Below are 17,841 nucleotides of genomic sequence, written 5' to 3' on the forward strand. Positions count from 1 at the left end.
TTCTTAGGAAATAGCTACTCAAGATTTTAATTTTATTTAGAGCAATGCTAGGTACAATCCCCATTTGGAGACTGCAATGAATGTCTAGATAATTTTATCTTTATAATTTTTTAAAATTACAAAACTATCCCTCTTAAAATGATATTTTTTCTTATTTAATAAAAAGTTTGCACATACAGTGTGGGTTTTATTGGTTGCTTTTAAAAGCATAATGATAAAAATAATAATTAATAATAGAGTAATACTAGAGAGAAGTCATTGTAGCAGTGCACACTTTGCACTTACTGTATGGCTGCTTCTGGTTGATTGTTCCCAACACTCACTTGGAGAAATATGTGGTCTAGATGATGTCACATCATGTGTACAAAATAGATGCTCCCAATAGTAAATTCTATCTATATTTATTCTTAATAATAAAGGAATTCACTATTTTCTTTTCTTTTCTTTTGGCTACAGTGTCGGCCTCTCCTAGAACCCTTTTCCTCCTACTCTTTCTTCTCCTTGTTCTTCTTCCCCAAAATCCAAAAACCCCATTGCCTTTTTTAACTAACCAGATTTTCCCCGAGGTAATCTCTCTCTCTCTCTCTCTCTCTCTCTCTCTCTGGTTTTTCAATGGCCTTCAATTTTTAAGTACTTGAGTTTCCGGACCCATTTGTGTTTTGTGGTTCTATCTAAAACCATAATTTATTTTTATTTCTTTGGAACTCTATTTAGGGTTTTATGCTATTCTTGTGGCTTCTCTAAACGCTCCCCTCATGGTTTTTACTTCTAATTTTGGGTTTTTTTTTTTTTTTTTTTTTTTTTGGGTAATCCTGGAGTTCAGTTAGCTTTCTGAGAAAACGAGGGAATTCGAAGGAAAAAATAAGTTTCAGTCATATAGTTTGCTTGAAAGGGTGCTGGGTAAATGAAGTATGTCTTGTATGCGATACATTATTTTATTTTTCTCTGTTTAGGCTAGTTTTGCTGGGGTTCAATGTAGATCTTATACATCTTGTTGATCTTCATTAAAATTGGGCTGTGCATTTATTTTTATTTATTAATGCTACCTCGTTCTTATAAGAAGAGAACTTTTTTTCTTCTCATTTGAGAGAGAGAGAGAGAGAGAGTTCATCAGAAGAAATGTCTTTGTCTATTTGTCGACCGGTAGGGTTATAAAAGGAATGATAATTTTAGGATGGGAGCTCCGGTTGTCAGACTACAGGATTGTGTTGTTTCCGCTCATATACAGGCAAATGAGATTTTATAGGGATTGTGTAATATAAATATGACACCAACTTCTCCCTTTCCTGTGTCACATTCTTCAAGTGTTTACATATGATGATTTTATAGGGATTCATTTTTTGTTTCTCTCATATGCGTCTGTGTACTTGGGCTGTGCCTCTTGATTTTATCATTAAAATTTCCAATTACCTATTAAAAAATCGAAGGATTCATTTCTTAAGTGTTAAACATGTGACATCGTTTCGTTTGGAAATTGGCATGCATGCAATATAGAGAAAAAAGTCAGCAAAGGTATAACTAAAGTATTTAAGCATTCTCTTATGTTGCAGTTGTTAAGTGGCACTCAATTTCTGGGGAACTGGGTGGAGACTATAAGAAGGGATTTGTTGATCTTAGCTAGGAGACAGAGGGATGGCACAATGGGCTGGTCGAAAACAAGTTGGGTGCATTAGTGAGCATGGAGAAATTAAACCTCGATGTTTATTGAGAATTGCTGAGGATGTAGTGTTGATGGATGAGGTTAAAGCAGCAGGTAAAGATGAAACTCTGGCAATATCAGAAATTAGGAAAAGAAAGCGACTGGGCCGTAGTCAACTTAGAGAGATGAAAGCAGCAGAACGCATGAAGGAAAGGCAAAGCATGAGCTACATTAGTAGGCAAAGTAAGCGTGATGCAAGGAACCGCAAGGGTGTAGAAAGATGGTCTGCTGAGAGGTTAAGCCAATTTATGATTGCTCTTCTAATAATTTCTGTTTATTTTAATCTGCTATGTAGGTTTTGAATGAACTATGTATTATGCAGGTATGAACTGGCAGAGCAAAGTATGTTTGAAGTCTTGAAGGCTGAGGGAGCAACTTTTGGGAATCCAATTTCCCGTCTGGCACTGAGAACTGCTGCTCGTAAACGCATTGGTGACACTGGACTGCTAGACCATTTACTGAAGCACATTGATGGTAAAGTGATACCAGGGGGGACTGAGAGGTTCCGGCGTTGCTTCAGCCCAAATGGAGTTATGGAGTATTGGCTAGAGAGTGCTGACCTGGCTAACATTCGGCAGGAGGCTGGGTGGCAGGATCCTTTTTGGTTTCCTCCAAATAGGTGGCCAGGTTGTGCGCCTTCTCTGGATTCTGTTTCTTCTGGAGAACTGATGTTGCTTAAGAAAGAAATGGTCAACCTGAAAAGGTAGTGAACTTGAATACTTAAATTTTGATACTAAAATAGGTCATTATCATTGCTATCGCGTGTGCCCCTTATATTGGTCCATTTGCATAAACAGAGATATGCAGGAGTTCATATCCAAGAATCAAGAACAAGATCCGGCTGAGGTGAATTTTAAACATAGTATGTATATTGTTAATTGTGCATTAGGAAACCCAATTTTTGTGTTATTTTGACAGGTGATGCATAAGGATTTGGTGAAATATAAAACTACAGTTGATGAGCACCTAAAGGAGATCACAAGTTCTTTGGTTGGAATGAAGGTACTAAAAACATGCACTCGATCTCTCACCTAGTATTTTTTTTCCTCTATACCAGTAGGATAGATGTTTTTCTAAATTCAGTTAGGTGAATCTCCCTCGGATTTTTATTTGTTTGCAGGGGATGCAAGATGAATTGATAGCATGGAAAGTTCAAGTTGAGCAACAGCTGGTTGAAATTAAAAATTCCTTGAGCAGCATACAGGCATCAAAGCAAGTCACTGCCTTGAGTCTTCTGGCCTCTGAAAGATGGGAAGATTGGCTTGAGAGCAGTAATCTGGATAGTATCCAGGGTAATGAACTTGCACCTTTTTATGAGAGTGCAGATCTAGTTAATGTTAAGCAAGTGCAAAACCCATACTCAACCCTACCACCTCAGATGGTATCTGACCCTATTTGTGCAAGAGATCTAGAGCTATTTAAGGAAGAAATGGGCAAAACAAAGAGGTAATAGTATGGTACTCGGTAACTCAAACTTTATGGACATTTGTTATAGTTGATCTTACTTATGACTTCTTTTTCCTGCATGACTTCTTTTTCCTGCATAAAAACAGAGATGTCCCAGAGATGGTGCCCAAGAAGCAAGAGGAAGATCATGCCAATGTGACCCCAGATTCTTCTGCTACCACCAATTCAAAGTCAGACCGTGATAACTCATTACTTCCATTTCAGGTGATGTCGTAAAGCAGATGAAATTGAATGTCTGATAATAAATTCATAGCTCAACTCAATATTTTCCCCGTGGAATTATCTGTACTGACAGGAAATGATTATGGAGCTGTTTAAGTGGAAGGATAAGATGGAGCAGCGGCTGGAGCAGATATCAAATTCCGTGAGTTGTATGCAGGCATCAAACCAAATAGATTTTCTTCAGCCTTTTAGTTGTTAAAAGTTAGAAATCATAGGATAGAATGTCAGTCAGTTCCATGTTCTGGAGAACCATAGATACGATTTAGATTAGTAGGATTTAGATCTTGTATAGCATTTACAAGTCAAATGCTTGACTCCCTAGTTCAATCTATTAGCTGATAGGATTCTTGTCTAACACACATGAAGAGTCAAACCATGTAATTTAATGAGAAAATTTGTCATCAACCTTTACTTAATTACGTGGTGTAAATTGTTAATATTCTGCCTTTAACAGGGATGGGGCTTAAGAAACCAGTTGGTTCCGTTTTGGATGGTGTATATCATCTTGACTTTTTTGTGCTGGAATCAATGAGCTGTGGACCTAGCTTATTTATTTTGGTATTTTTGGTTGAGTTGATATATAAATATAATTATTTGCAATAGTATACGTAAATCATGGTATTTATGATTTCATCTTGGCTTCAATAATTGGTGCACGACATGCACTCAAGTCATGAAGAAGGCTTAGGTCGAAAATCTAGCCTTGGTGATAGTGCTGTTCTCATGGATTGCTTTGATGCTATGTTTTTTCCTTGTTTATTTGTCACTGGAAAACTACAAAGTTTCAATTAAAAGAGAGGTGTTGTTCATCATCTTTTTAATTCATTCTCGATCGTACACAAATCCATGGATAGATTACCAATTTTCATCATTCATTTACTTCAATTAATTAAGATGAGTTCCTCGTAGTTCAATGAAGTTTAGTTTGGGTGAAGAAGGACCTCACGGCATGGGGGTTCTCGATGATGGAGATTAGGCCTGGGCTCCGACTCCGACGGAGTCGGAGTTGTCCTTTCCGACCTCCAACTCCGACAAGAGTCAGAGCCAAAATGCTCGTCCGACTCTGACTCCGAACTGGAGTCGGAGTCCGACTCCGATCTAAGGTCGGAGCTCCGACCTCCAAATGGAAGCTTCGACCCCCGTTCGGAGTCGGATCGTTTATTTCTCTACATTTCTAACAGATCGAAATGTATTTGAACGGATGAATCAATTTGGACGGCAAAATTATATGGTGGGGAATATATAATAAATTACTTGTTAATGTTTTGTATTGTTGAAATCGAAGGACAAGCTCAAAGGTAGTACTTCGAGCTAATTAATCTGGATTAACTTCATCACCAGATCAGATACATGTATGTAAATACGTGGGAATAATATTCATGCATGTATGATGTATGTATATATAGAGAAGAATGATGATACGAATCTATATAATTCAATTAATTTCAGTTGGATAATAAATTATAAACGTTTAAGAGAGGATGGATAAGTACTAATAGAATCAAGAGTACTTATCTCACGTCTTTGCTCGGGATATAACTACATAAATATAACTACATAAATATGATCACCAAAGCCCAAGTCCAAAATCTGTAAAAAAAAAAAAAAAAAAAAAAAAAAAAAAAAAAAAAAATACTGAAAAGATAAAAATAAAAAAATCCTTAAATACAATAGTTTAAAAAGTAAATAACATGTATGATGTAGCCATAAGTTATAACAGTCTCATTTATAACGTAATAACAACATTGACTTAACCTTGAAACTTAAACTACATAAAAATTAAACACGAATTTCACTCAAATGCTTTTTGTTCCATTGGTCATGCCTGAAATGAAGATAGAAAGTTGCAATCAATAAATGAAAAAAATTGAACACGGTAAAAGTATAATTTGATTCTTACCATGACTCTCAAGGGGCATCCGTTCCAGACTCTCAATCATTGGCAATTATGTTAGGGTTCACAATTGGATCTATAAAATTATAAAAAGTAGAAGTTAGAAATATTAAAAATAATTAAATCATCATTTAAAAGCATATAAACTTACTCGATTCAAGCCTATAGCTCTCGGCATCAACGCCAACGGGGTATCTAGTCTAATGGGCGTTTAACTTATCCAATTCTATGTGCAAATGAGGGCCTCCACAGTTGACGGTGATAAGGAACTCCGATAAGCATCCAACACGCGACCTCCAGTGCTAAATGCCAACTCTGAGGCAACCGTAGTAACAGGAATGGCTAGCACATCTCGGGCCACACGGGAAAGGACTGGATACTTGGTGGAATTAACTTTCCACCGAGTTAATAACTGCAATACATCACTAGGTGCCTCGACAGCTTCTATAAAATATCATTCAACCTCAAATGTACAATGCATAATATTCCTTGTTGACATGAGTTGATAATACTGCCGTATAATACGATTGCCTCTAACCCCCACAGATGGGTCAGTATCACCTGAGGAAACTGTCGATCCCGTCGGCCTCGAATGTGAAGAGCTACCAACTGCGGATGAAGGCTGACAACTATTACTGTAGTGATTATATAAGTCATCAACATCACTTTTTAGTAATCTAATAAAATCTGCAGCCTTCACTGCCCCGAGGACGGAATTTACCCAAAATTCTAGAACGGCCAACTTAACTGGGGGGTCAAGGATTACAGTCACAAATAGCAATCTATTTATCTTCTCAATATTCTCCCAATATTTATCATATTTGATCTTCATCCTCGTAGCCATAGCAGATAACAATCCAGCAGAGTCAGTACAACTATTTTCTAACTGGAAGTGAAGCTCCGAGAGCTCGCTGAAGAATGAGTTCGCAGTCGTATATTTGGATCCAGATAGCCGCATGGTTATGTCATAAAAAGTTCTTAAAAATTCAACAAAGTAGCTCACACTGATCCAATCATGTGCGTCTGGCGCACCGAGCCCCTGTCCTGTTGGCTCCAACAAAGCATACTTCAAGCCCCCATCCTCGACCTCCATCCGCTCGAATGTTTTTTGGTACTTCTGTGCCACATCCAACATCATATATGTAGAATTCCATTGAGTCGAAACATCCAAGCACAGCATACTAGAACATTCAATCTTAAGATCTTCTGCTATTGCTTTAAACTTGGCAAGCCTCTGAAGGGAACCCCTCACATATCGTACAATGTTGCGGACTCGAGTTATGGAATCATCAACCTCTTTTAACCCCTCAACAACTATGAAGTTAATGATATGAGCACAACATCGAACGTGAATAAACTCATGGGCCCGAATGACATCATCTCTCACCGTCGTGTTCCGCTTAGACCAATCAATTGCTATTTCATTCGCACTGGCATTGTCAACTGTAATACACAGCACTTTTCGAATTCTTCAATCCTTTAAACAATCATCCATCTTCGCCCCAATGGATGCACCTTTATGATCCACAATTTCTTTAAAACCAATAATTTTTTTATGCAAAATCCACTCACTGTCAATGTAGTGTGTTGTGATACACATGTAGCAGATGTTCTGCATGGAAGTCCATGTGTCAGTCGTAAACGACACTCTCTGCCAGTGGTAATAAACATCTTCCTCATCTCCGCCTTGTCCTTTGCATGCCTCTTCATACAATCGCACATCACTGTATACCGTGATGGAATCAGAAATCGTGGCTCAACAAAATTTAGAAACTTTCGAAAGCCTCTTTTCTCGACTATGGTAAATGGCATCTCATCAGTAATTATCATCTCTGCAAGCATATCCCTCAACATCTTCTCACTATATTGAGAGATGACCAATTTCTTACTCTGTGTACCATCAGTGGCTGTAAAAGTTTGGTAACTAAGGTTGGTCTGATCAGTGGCTTGCAATCTCTTCGCCATCTTATATCGTTGGCAACCATTTAGATGTGCTATTAACACACTGGTACCTTGCTTCTTCGAATGGCATCCACAAAGTGATCCACAATAATGACATCTCGCTACCGGGTTCGCAACATCACCAGGAATTTTGGTGAAATGCTCTCATGTCCACGACCTCTTTTTAGAAGGCCGTGGTGGTTGATCTTGTTCAATGGGCATCTCTTCCTCTTCGTTGAACATACCCTCATCCTCTATATCAACTGGGAGTGGGAGTCGACTACTCGCACAAGAAGTAGCTGCTCTAGATGTAGCTGCCCTAGATGTGGCTTTAAGGGTGGAAGTACCCACCGGTGTAAGAGTTGTAGCATTGGCATCTGCCATATCCCCTTGTGGACGATCCATGTCACAATCAAAGAAACTGAAAAAATAATAATAAAAAAAAATTAGTTTAAAAAATAATTAGTTTAAAAATAATTATGGAAGAAGTCAGAGCAAGGTGGCTCCGCCCAAATGAAATTCATGCAATTCTTAGCAATTACAAGTATTTCACAGTCAATGTCAAGCCACTGAACTTGCATACAAAACACACGTACTACTATATGGATATATGGACACACACGTACATATAAAACAAATAACAGTTATACCCACCTATTCACATGTGTGCTCAATAATCATCACAACAAACAATTTACCGCAAACATAATCTATCTTGCATACAAAACAAAACAAAAGAGTTGTTGCTTATATATAGACAAATTAGACAAGTGTGAAAACAAAAGATCCTCTAATCAGTAGTTTCAATGTTATCCTATATATATATATATGCATGCTTCTTTTGATTTTGTTTGTTTGGCATCTAGCTAGCTAGCTATCCTCCAACACTATTGATCTATATGTATAATCTAACATGGTGTCTTTCAAGTATCTCACCAACTCTACGTTCCCAATTATCTAGTTCTTCTTGACTAATATTTCTTGTCATCATGGTATATACAAATATATCATCATCTTTTTTAAGTATAAAATGGAGGAGGAGTTATATATCTTTGACCCAAAACAATTTTTTTTTTTTTCTTTTTTGGTTATGAGAGAAGCCAAGCAGTGCAAGCACACCCAAGACCTTACAAAATGGATAGAATTAATTACAAAATATTCAATTGTTATATATCTGTTATTTGTTTTACATGTAAAGCAGTAAAGAAAACAACACCTCTAAGGGGGCTTGACTCTATGCACATCTCTTACGCATTTTATCAAACACTATACATGCATACAAAACAAATTACAAACACATCATACATTTCATTAAACACATTTCCTTACTACAAATTTACAAAATCAATTCATAGGAATTACAATAAAATACCAATTCACAAGAGAGTGAGAGACGTTTACATAAAATTAATTAATTAAACTACTAAATTTAATTTTAGGACTCGGAAGTTCGGAACCTGTCACTCTCACCGTAGGCTAAAGCTCGGCTTGAAGTCGCACGGAGGAGCAATGACGAACGGCGGCAACGGAGATGCGAGACGCGAGAGAGACGTGAGAGTCGCAGCACGGCAACAGACGCAGTAGACGAGAGAGAACAAAGAAGTGAAAAGGAATTCAAGGAAGAAGAAAGGAATGGGCCGGGGGGGGGGGGGGGGGGGGGGCTCCTGCGTTTTGGCCCCCTCCGTTCCATAAAACGATGCCGTCCCACATTAAGTGGGATGGCGTCGTTTATTTTTTTTTTAAGAAAACCCCAGATGTAAAACGACGTCATTTTACATCTGGGTTTTTTAAAAAAAAAAAATCGGAGTCGGAAGTCAGAGCTCCGAACTCCAACTCTGAAATCTGACCACTCCGACTCCGTCGGAGTCGGAATCGGAGCGGATGTCAGGCGGAGTCGGAAATTTCAAAATTTTGCCCTGTCCTAATGGAGATGACAATAGCACGGATGTGAATTATATATTTTATGATGAACATTACAACGATGATAAACTGATGATAACGGTAATGATAATGATAATGGTAGGATTGTGACGGCAGCAATGACGTTACTCGTGATGATGCAATAATAATATGGATAGATGCGTGGTGAATGATCCTAACAATTTTCATGTTAATGGTTCTTACAAGATTTTAAACTTCAGTTTAAGCGAAAGGTGGATGGTCAAACATCTATTCGGTTTAACTTGAGTTTATCCTCAAATTATGTATCAAACAAATTCGAGATTTTTCATGAATTATTTAATTTTGACAAAATAAAGTATTTATATTATATTTTATAATCTTATGTTAAAACTTTAAAAAAAAATTAATTTCTTGTTTTAAATTAAACTGTATTAGGCTAAAACACTTGTTCACCTCGTTAAATATATTAGGGTATCGGTGCCAATGGTTTTTCAAACATGTTGGATATAATGGGATTTCATGTTGATGTTGATATGAATTATCCTCTCCAATACTAGTGAATGTGGCTAACGGGGCAATGGATCTGCTTCTCATATCATGAACCGAACAGATTTATCTTCTTCGAACATTCTTCTTATGGATGGAACGGCACTGTTAAAAATATTAATATTCGCAAGTGGAGATTAACAACCCCTCTTTCACTCCCAAAATCTATCTCCAATATCAATGATGGGTACCAGAATGGATCTAATCTTAAAGATCATTTACAATTTCAGATATGTCAATTACAAGGTAAAGAGCTAGGAAGATCAAGAAGGCAATGTAAGGATTGGTGCAATCCACTTAGAATGAAGCTAGCAAGACTCCAACACTCAAGATAAGCTTCAGAGAAGGAGATCCAGTACTGATCTACCTGATACAAGCTATGGAAGACATGAGCTAGAGTTATTATTTGGACCTTGTTTAATTTATTAAGATGGTTTATTTTATTAGTTATAGGAATTAGTCTAGAATAATAGTGCTTGAGAATGTTTGGCCCACATATGTTTTATATTTTATGTTTTATGAACTAAGGTTTCAAAAGAAGTTTTTAAGGGTAATTTAGGGGTTGTTTTAATTTGCATCTAGAGTTTCTTTTGGGAAGGCCTTATATTTCGTCCAAAGGTATTTTGGAAAATGATTTTATGTTAACCTAAGATTTTATGTTAACCTAAGATTTTTTGGGGATTGATATATGTAAGTTACTGTAGCCGCAACACGATTCACTCAGAGGTATTTTTGGAATATGTGGATTGATTTTAGATAGGGTTTTAATTAAGTTTTGGTTTAAATACTCTTTATAACCTCATTTTATCAGTTTATGAAATTTAATGAATTTATTTATTATGAGTTAAGTTTACTCCTCTTGTTCTTGATTGAACTTTTGAACTTATTAAAAGTAAATCACAACATTTGTGACGTTGCTCTTTGTAATCTAGGTTCTTAGGACAGATTTTTCAATAGATCTAGATTTTAATATAATATAGATTCTTAAAACGAGTTCTCAACGGATCTAGGTTCTTCATCCATTGACTTGATTTTGACTTTCTTGGATAAATTTTCAAATTGATTTTGAGTTCAAGAGATTCCATTCCCACGAGTTTATATCATTTGTAATTTTATCCGATCCGAACGCCCAGGCTAATTAATGCTAGGCAATATGAGAGCCGGGGTCCGTTTGAGATTTTTTGGCAATGTGTACCTGTACGATTAACTTCATGTCTAATTAACTTATCTCCTAATTGAATCATCCAATTCACGCAGTAAAAAGTAGTCCCTCACTCGAGGACATTGAAACATCCTTATTCCAGAAAGCACCTCAAATAATCAGTCTACTAGATCTTGAAATACTAAAGAATAAAACGTGGTGTCTGGATACTTCATTTTCTTTCTTTCTTTTGATCTCTATAAAACCTGGGGTTATGCAATTACTGACGATCGATGGAGATATTAGTCGATTGTAAAAGGTTGTGAACTGATGATATCTTCCAATCATAAGATGAGCTTTCACATGGACTAACAACATACAAACTTCAGTCTAGAAGATGGTATGGATCGATATGATCTTATATGTGACGTCAAAATGTCCTGATGGGATTGTAACCTATGGCAAATCTCTAGAAGATTATTAACAGAACCATAAACAGCAGAATAATCAACATCAGAAAATTCTTCAAAGACCATTCAGATGCCATGAGACATTTACATTTGCCTATCAAAAAAAAGAAAAGAAAGAGGGAACTCGCAAAAATTGGAAGGGGTAGGTAAAGATCCAGACCTCCAGAATAGGTAATTCAAACACATGTATTGTTAAACAATCATTATTTTATGAGAAATTATATTTGCAATCTCCACTTAAGGACTGTATGTGCAGGTCTTTTATTAAATGAGAAAAAACATCATTTTAGGAGTGATAGTTTTGTACTTTTAAAAAATTTTAAAGATAATTGCCTAGGCTTGTATTGCAGTTCCCAAATGGAGACTGTATCTAGCATTGCTCTTATTTTATTTACAATGGGAACGAAACTACAACATTTTCGAATGAACGAAAAAATAGAAGCACGTTTTCACATCTTACTAGGCACAGCAAGGTACTTGGTATGACGCCCCTGAGCAATAATTTTGCCAGTCTTTTTCTTCCTCAACTCAACACTGACAACTCCAACAGCCTTCCCAACACGTAAAACCCTACCCTCAATCTCAATTTCCTCCTGCCTTGACAGCAAGAAAAGCTGTAAGCATGAATATAAAAAAACAACACGTTGCTGCAAGAAAATGCTAAAAAAGGGTCCTGAATTCCATGGAATCCAAATGTCAATTTGACACTAGAAAACAACTTCCATAATTATAAAGAACCTAATTGTTAACCCAAGCCAGCCTTGAACAAAAACATAAAATCAACCAAGATATATGACTTGAAAATATTGACAAACAAGGAGAGGAATAAAAAGAATAAGGATGACCAAAAACATCAAATGCACGGCTTCAACACTTGATAAACATATCAACCAAATAACATCAGATTCACTGCATTATGGGAGGATGAAGTTTTGTTTGAGCTAGAACTCATTGATGCTTATTGGTGATTGCTTATCTAATATTGATAAACATGTAAAGCAAACGACATTGGATTCATAGCATTCCTATGGGAGGAGGAAGTGTTATTTGAGCTAGAACTTATTGATGCCTGTAGGTGAATGCTTATCCAGCATTCTTATGAGAGGAGGAAAGTGTTATTTGAGCTAGAACACATCAATACTTATAGGCGAATGCTTATCTGAACTCAAATGCTTATCCAACCTACTTCACAGTGGTCATGCATTATCTTGCTTCTTACCTCTCTCTCTCTCTCTCTCTCTCTCTCTCTCTCTCTCTCTCTCTCTCTCTCTCTCTCACACACACACACACACACACAAAATAAGAAAGGATGTACTAGGAGTTGTGCTCCATACTTCCATAGCATTAATGCAAACCATGCCAATACTGGTACAAGTATACCAAGTAAAACTGTGGTCAAGAACAGGTCAAGGAAGCAATGCTGACTTTTCTTGAATTTTTTCCACCAAATTAGGTCCAATCCATTATCTCCTTCAAGCCTCAATGTAACAACTCAAGGAAGGCCGAAGCCACATCTGGACCATACTTCAAATAGACTAGTCAATAATACAACTTGAGTCCCTTGAAATTCCTCATAAAGGACAAGAACTTCTCCGTTCCAAGTAATGTGGGATCTCATTCACCACCTATACTCACTCAATATGGGGGTCTCACACTCAAGGGAGAAACTAAGAGGAGCCATCCAAAATACACTTTTTTCTAAGGATGCAATTGTGCCCAAGAAATGGTGAAATCAAACTGAAATAACAAAAAGACATGCTAATATTGCTGAAATATGTACAATACCGGTAAGCATAAAATAATATCTCTCTGTTCGACTCAGCTTTCCTGATAGATAACTTTTAGAACACAAAAAGTCACAAACAACTCAAGGTCAAGGACTTGACGTAACAAATAGTAGGAAAATCACTCACATCAGCAAAAGCAGCATCCAAGTATGAAACGTTGATCTCCACCGAAACTCCAGTCACTGGAGCTCCAACAGTGTATATCACAGCCGATCCCACCATGTCCACCAGTGTTGCCGTCGCTCCACCATGCAAGAAATTACCAGAGTTCTGGACGACATAGCACCAAAAGCATATAACCAGAATCGAAGCCAATTAGTGAATAAAAACAGTTCCAGAGAGAAAGGGGAGAGGATTCCCGAAGCACTCTCCCTGCTTTGACAAAAAAGAAATCCACTTTTTATTGGCACCCGTATTCGGAACAAAGTCCCGACAATCCCGGGATGCACAGGAACTCGATAAGGAGTTTTTTCAAGTGTAACTCGACTAATTCAAGAAAAAATTCTCCCTTCCGATGACCCCAAGCTTGTAAATGCAGATTTTCAAACCCATGACGTTCGTTTTAAAAAAGAAGATATCGCTGATTGTGAAAAAGCACTTCCAAATCCCTCACCAGACAGTACCCAAAATATCCACTTTCTCTCGTTTCCCCTGTCATCTCCTCACATGCGAAGCGAGGGTCATTCTCTTATTACTAACGTTCATCCACAAAAAGAATACAAGTGGGTGAGAGTTAGAATTCCTTATTCTAAAAGAGACCCAAAACTATATCCTCTATTTTTTATAATTTTCCCGATCAGCAACTAAAGGTCTAATTCTGATCAATTATTTTCACAAAGGGGGTTGCCACCAGATTCCTAAACTGAGAGGCAGACCCAGAAACGAGATCGTTGAAATTTCTTGCCTGTTGGTTAAAACTAAAGTTGTTTTACAATGAAATAGCTCTGCGTCAAATTCAGCATTTTTTTTTTTTATTCCTAAACTGAGAGGCAGACCCAGAAACGAGATCGTTGAAATTTCTTGCCTGTTGGTTAAAACTAAAGTTGTTTTACAATGAAATAACTCGGCGTCAAATTCAGCATTTTTTTTTATTTGTCTTTGAAATAAAACACAGTAATCACAGAGAGAGAGGTTTGAAGCAGAAAAGTAGAAAAGCAGAAGTAGGAGCCGACCAGTAAACGAGTGGGGACTTTGAGGGAGCAGATCAGACGGCCGGGTTCGATGAGATCGACACGAAGGCCTTGCATGGTGAATCGTTCGAAGAATCTCAGAGGCAGTCCATCGATCGTGGCTGCGTTCTCTTCTCCTCCTTTCTCCAGGTATCTCTTCACTGCTTCCACTTCCATTCTCTCTTCGTCTCTCTATGTTCCAGCTAATGCGTGGCTATTTACACTCTTAAGAAATTTTATATCTTTTTAGCATGAGTAGAACCAGGCTCCCGCTGGGCGTAGCACCGTAGACTCCTCCTTTTTTCTTTTTTCTTTTTTTTTTTCTTTTTATTATTATTATTATTATTATTATTATTATATTTTATTTAAATTTATTTATTCTTTTTATATTATTATTTAAATATATAAAAAAAATATATCAATACATTAATAATTAATTTCTTAAATAAAATTAAAAGATATGAGATATCAAAGTAACATTTTCCTTTTAATATACTTCATTTATATCACTAATTTTATTTATTGACGAGTCATCTTGGCTTATTAAAAAAATTAAAATATATAAATACAAAAAATTAAGACAATTTAGAATTTTAGTAATTTTTTTATGTTTTTTTAGCATCATTTTATTTTAAATATATATTTTAATTTTATTTAACATTTTTAACAAGTAGCGTGTCATCATATTCATAAAATTCATACATTTTTTATGTTTTTTTAGCATCATTTTATTTTAAATATATATTTTAATTTTATTTAACATTTTTAACAAGTAGCGTGTCATCATATTCATAAAATTCATACAAATTAGAAGATATGATAACATTATTTTACATTTTTTGCAATACGCCGTGTTCACTCAAGGCTCACCTTTTGCCATTTCCTTTAAAAAATAAATTTGGGGTCGACTGGGAATCTTTTTCTACAGTATAATTATATATTAATGTCAGTTATAAGTCTTAAATAATCAAGTTTGGCACAAGTTTTTTGTTAAAGGATAATGCTACGGCCCGCTGTTGAGTCCCGCTTCTCTTTTCCGCTTGATGTAGCATTCCCGTGACATCTATTTTAATATTAAAAAAAAACAAATGTCAGGCATCTATTTTAATAAAAAAAAAATTGTCTGAAATGCTTTATTTCTTTTCTTCGTCTTCTCTCCCGAAAAGCTTCTTTCTTTTTTGTCACTTCATTTCTTTTTCCTGAAAAGTTTCTTTCTTTTTTGTTCTGGGCGAACTCAGCCTCAGCTTCTTTTTTTTTTTGTTCTTCTTCTTCTCTGAATCAGTCGGCTTTTGTTCGCAGTAAGTTCACCCTCAACAAAGCTATACTCCCTTTCCGCCAATTCGAGTTATCATTGTTGATCCAAAAGCTTCTGAGCTAGCAGCAGTACAGTTGGTGTGTAAGTAACCTCTTGGATATCCGATTGAGACATAATATAATTGCAGTGGCCTGAACAAAAATTCCTTTCTATTCTCTTCAATCTCTCTTCTCTTTTTCTTCCATTTGATTTTTACTCTTCTTTGACCATGAAGATGACCTTGCAACAGCTCAACAACACACCATCTATCACAAAGAAAATGAAGGTTTCACCAACATGTATATTATTCTTCTCTCCCCAAAAAAAATACCCATTCTAGTGGCAAGTAACAATTTCAAATGTCAAAATGGTTTGCATGGGCAACATGTAGTACTAGTATAGCATATCATCCTCTCATTTTGTGAACCTCATCTCAATGCAGATGGTGGCTTCCAATACCAACTGATTAATGAGAACCAATAGTGTCAACTATGATGTGATTTAGCTGAGACCAAGGTGACACCAATAATATTGGCACATATGAAGTCCTTGTCTTCCATGTAAAACTCCACAAGGTACTTGGGAGATCCAATGGGCCAGGGGAATCTTGAGGTGCTCGTTCAGATTATGAGAGTTGGCAATGATGTGTAGCACATGACGAATGCTATTGCAGCATCAATGGAGGTGATTCGGGCCAAAGACCAATTGGGCAAGCGCTGGGCCTCAATAATTTTCAAAATGCTGCAAACCATTTTTGGCATTTGAAATTGTTACTTGCCACCAGAATAGGTATTTTTTTCGGCAGAGAAGAACAAAAGCTGACTGATTCAAAGAAGAAGAAGAAGGAAAAAAAAAAAAAAAAAAGAAGGAAGCTGAGGCAAAGTTCGCCCAAAACAAAAAAGAATAAAGCTTTTCGAGAAAAAGAAATGAAGCGTTCTGACAAAAAAAGAAAGAAGCTTTTCGAGAGAGAAGGTGAAGAAAAAAGAAAAATGAAACATTTCTGTGATTTTTTTTATTATTAAAATAGATGCCTGACATTTGTTTTTTTTAATATTAAAATAGATGTCACAGGGCATGCAACATCAAGTGGGAAAGAGAAGCGGGACTCAAGAGCGGGAGCTGTAGCATTATCCTTTGTTAAAAAAATGGGTCACATAAAAAAAATATTTTTTTCACTTTTACATAATGGATTCTACTTTATTTTAGAATGACAATTAGATTTGTCTATTTAAAATTTGTAAAAAATATTACTCTTAAAATAAGTTCATCCATCAATGAAGTAACATGAAACTAATGATCCAATCACAAACTACAAGTATCCAACGTAATCTTTTAAGAAAACAGTTTTGTTACTCATCAATGTCATCATCTCATACGATCCACTTATTTTTAATTTTTTAATTTTTTAATTTTATTCATCCTAAAGTTCTTCTATTTAAGAAAAAATTATTTTACCTCCTAAGTTGTACCGCTCAAATGTACCGCTTGACAAGAATTTTTTTTTTTTTTTTTTTACTTAGTAATTAAGGAAATGATTTTAAGTATATTGGTGTATTTTTAAAAAAAAAAAAATTTAAATATATTAAAAAAAATAAAAAAATGAAAAAAAAGTAACTAGCAGGACAGAGTAGCACCGCTTCTTCTACTTATCATCTATACACCACACATGTGTTAAGGAAAAAAAATTAAAAATTAAAAAATCATGTGTGGTGTGTGGTGTGTGGATAATGAGTAGAGTTTTTTTTAAGAAAAACAAATAGGACTTTTTTTAAATTAATTTTTATAATAGGGAATCAATTTTTTCTAATAAAAATCAATAATTATGGTTAAAAAATCAAAAGTTTAAAAACTACCAAATGATAGCCACACCAACCACCCGCAGTGGCCATGTTCTGGCTACCACCAGGGTGACCAGGAGCAGTCGACCTTCATGGTGGTCGATTTCCGGCTGGCTATCCTTATTTTTTTTTAATTCTCAAATTTTTAATTATATAAACTAAATTTTCAGTGAAAAAAAAAAAATTGATTCTTTATCTATAAAAGATTATGGTGGACACGTGGCAGTTCGTAATTGGGGCATGTTCTCGCTAATGCTGATGAATGGAAAAGTTACAAGATGGCCGATTCCTAGAAAACTTAGATCACAGTGCGATATTTCTAAATAAACAAAATAGGGAATTAATCCAAAATTGAATATATCACAAGAGGTGTGACCAAATTTACCTAAATTAATCTAGCTTTCTAATAGGAATTAACTATTAAGGTATTAACTATGCTAATGTGGCATGATGGCATCCCACATGAAATTT

General features: G+C 35.9%; 2 protein-coding genes across 4 annotated transcripts; one reads left to right on the forward strand and one right to left on the reverse strand.

The window, feature by feature from the left end:
* Positions 1-417: 417 nt before the first annotated feature.
* LOC121244784 (protein DYAD-like) lies at positions 418-3,913 on the forward strand. 2 transcript variants are annotated; one of them, XM_041142992.1, is made up of 8 exons: positions 418-566; positions 1,551-1,934; positions 2,022-2,402; positions 2,497-2,545; positions 2,618-2,701; positions 2,820-3,145; positions 3,253-3,370; positions 3,462-3,913. In XM_041142992.1, the coding sequence occupies exons 2-8, from the start codon at positions 1,633-1,635 to the stop codon at positions 3,585-3,587; spliced, it is 1,386 nt and encodes a 461-aa protein (XP_040998926.1). In that variant the 5' UTR covers positions 418-566; positions 1,551-1,632; the 3' UTR covers positions 3,588-3,913. The 2 variants fall into 2 exon arrangements, with proteins under 2 accessions (XP_040998926.1, XP_040998927.1); XM_041142993.1 differs by lacking the exon at positions 418-566 and adding an exon at positions 801-909.
* Positions 3,914-11,316: 7,403 nt separating this feature from the next.
* Positions 11,317-14,459, reverse strand: LOC121244857 (acyl-coenzyme A thioesterase 13). Of its 2 annotated transcripts, XR_005936500.1 has the most exons (4): positions 14,242-14,459; positions 13,196-13,339; positions 11,669-11,875; positions 11,317-11,489 (listed from the first exon to the last, which is right to left on the reverse strand). XR_005936500.1 is itself a non-coding variant. In XM_041143080.1 (3 exons), exons 1-3 carry the CDS (start codon positions 14,413-14,415, stop codon positions 11,732-11,734), a joined length of 462 nt encoding a protein of 153 aa, XP_040999014.1. In that variant the 5' UTR covers positions 14,416-14,459; the 3' UTR covers positions 11,664-11,731. The 2 variants fall into 2 exon arrangements, 1 of the variants encoding a protein (XP_040999014.1); XM_041143080.1 differs by lacking the exon at positions 11,317-11,489 and having other exon boundaries at positions 11,664-11,875.
* Positions 14,460-17,841: the final 3,382 nt, after the last annotated feature.

The sequence above is a fragment of the Juglans microcarpa x Juglans regia genome, chromosome 8S (genome assembly GCF_004785595.1).
Source record: "Juglans microcarpa x Juglans regia isolate MS1-56 chromosome 8S, Jm3101_v1.0, whole genome shotgun sequence".
In the NCBI taxonomy this organism is placed as follows: Eukaryota; Viridiplantae; Streptophyta; class Magnoliopsida; order Fagales; family Juglandaceae; genus Juglans; species Juglans microcarpa x Juglans regia.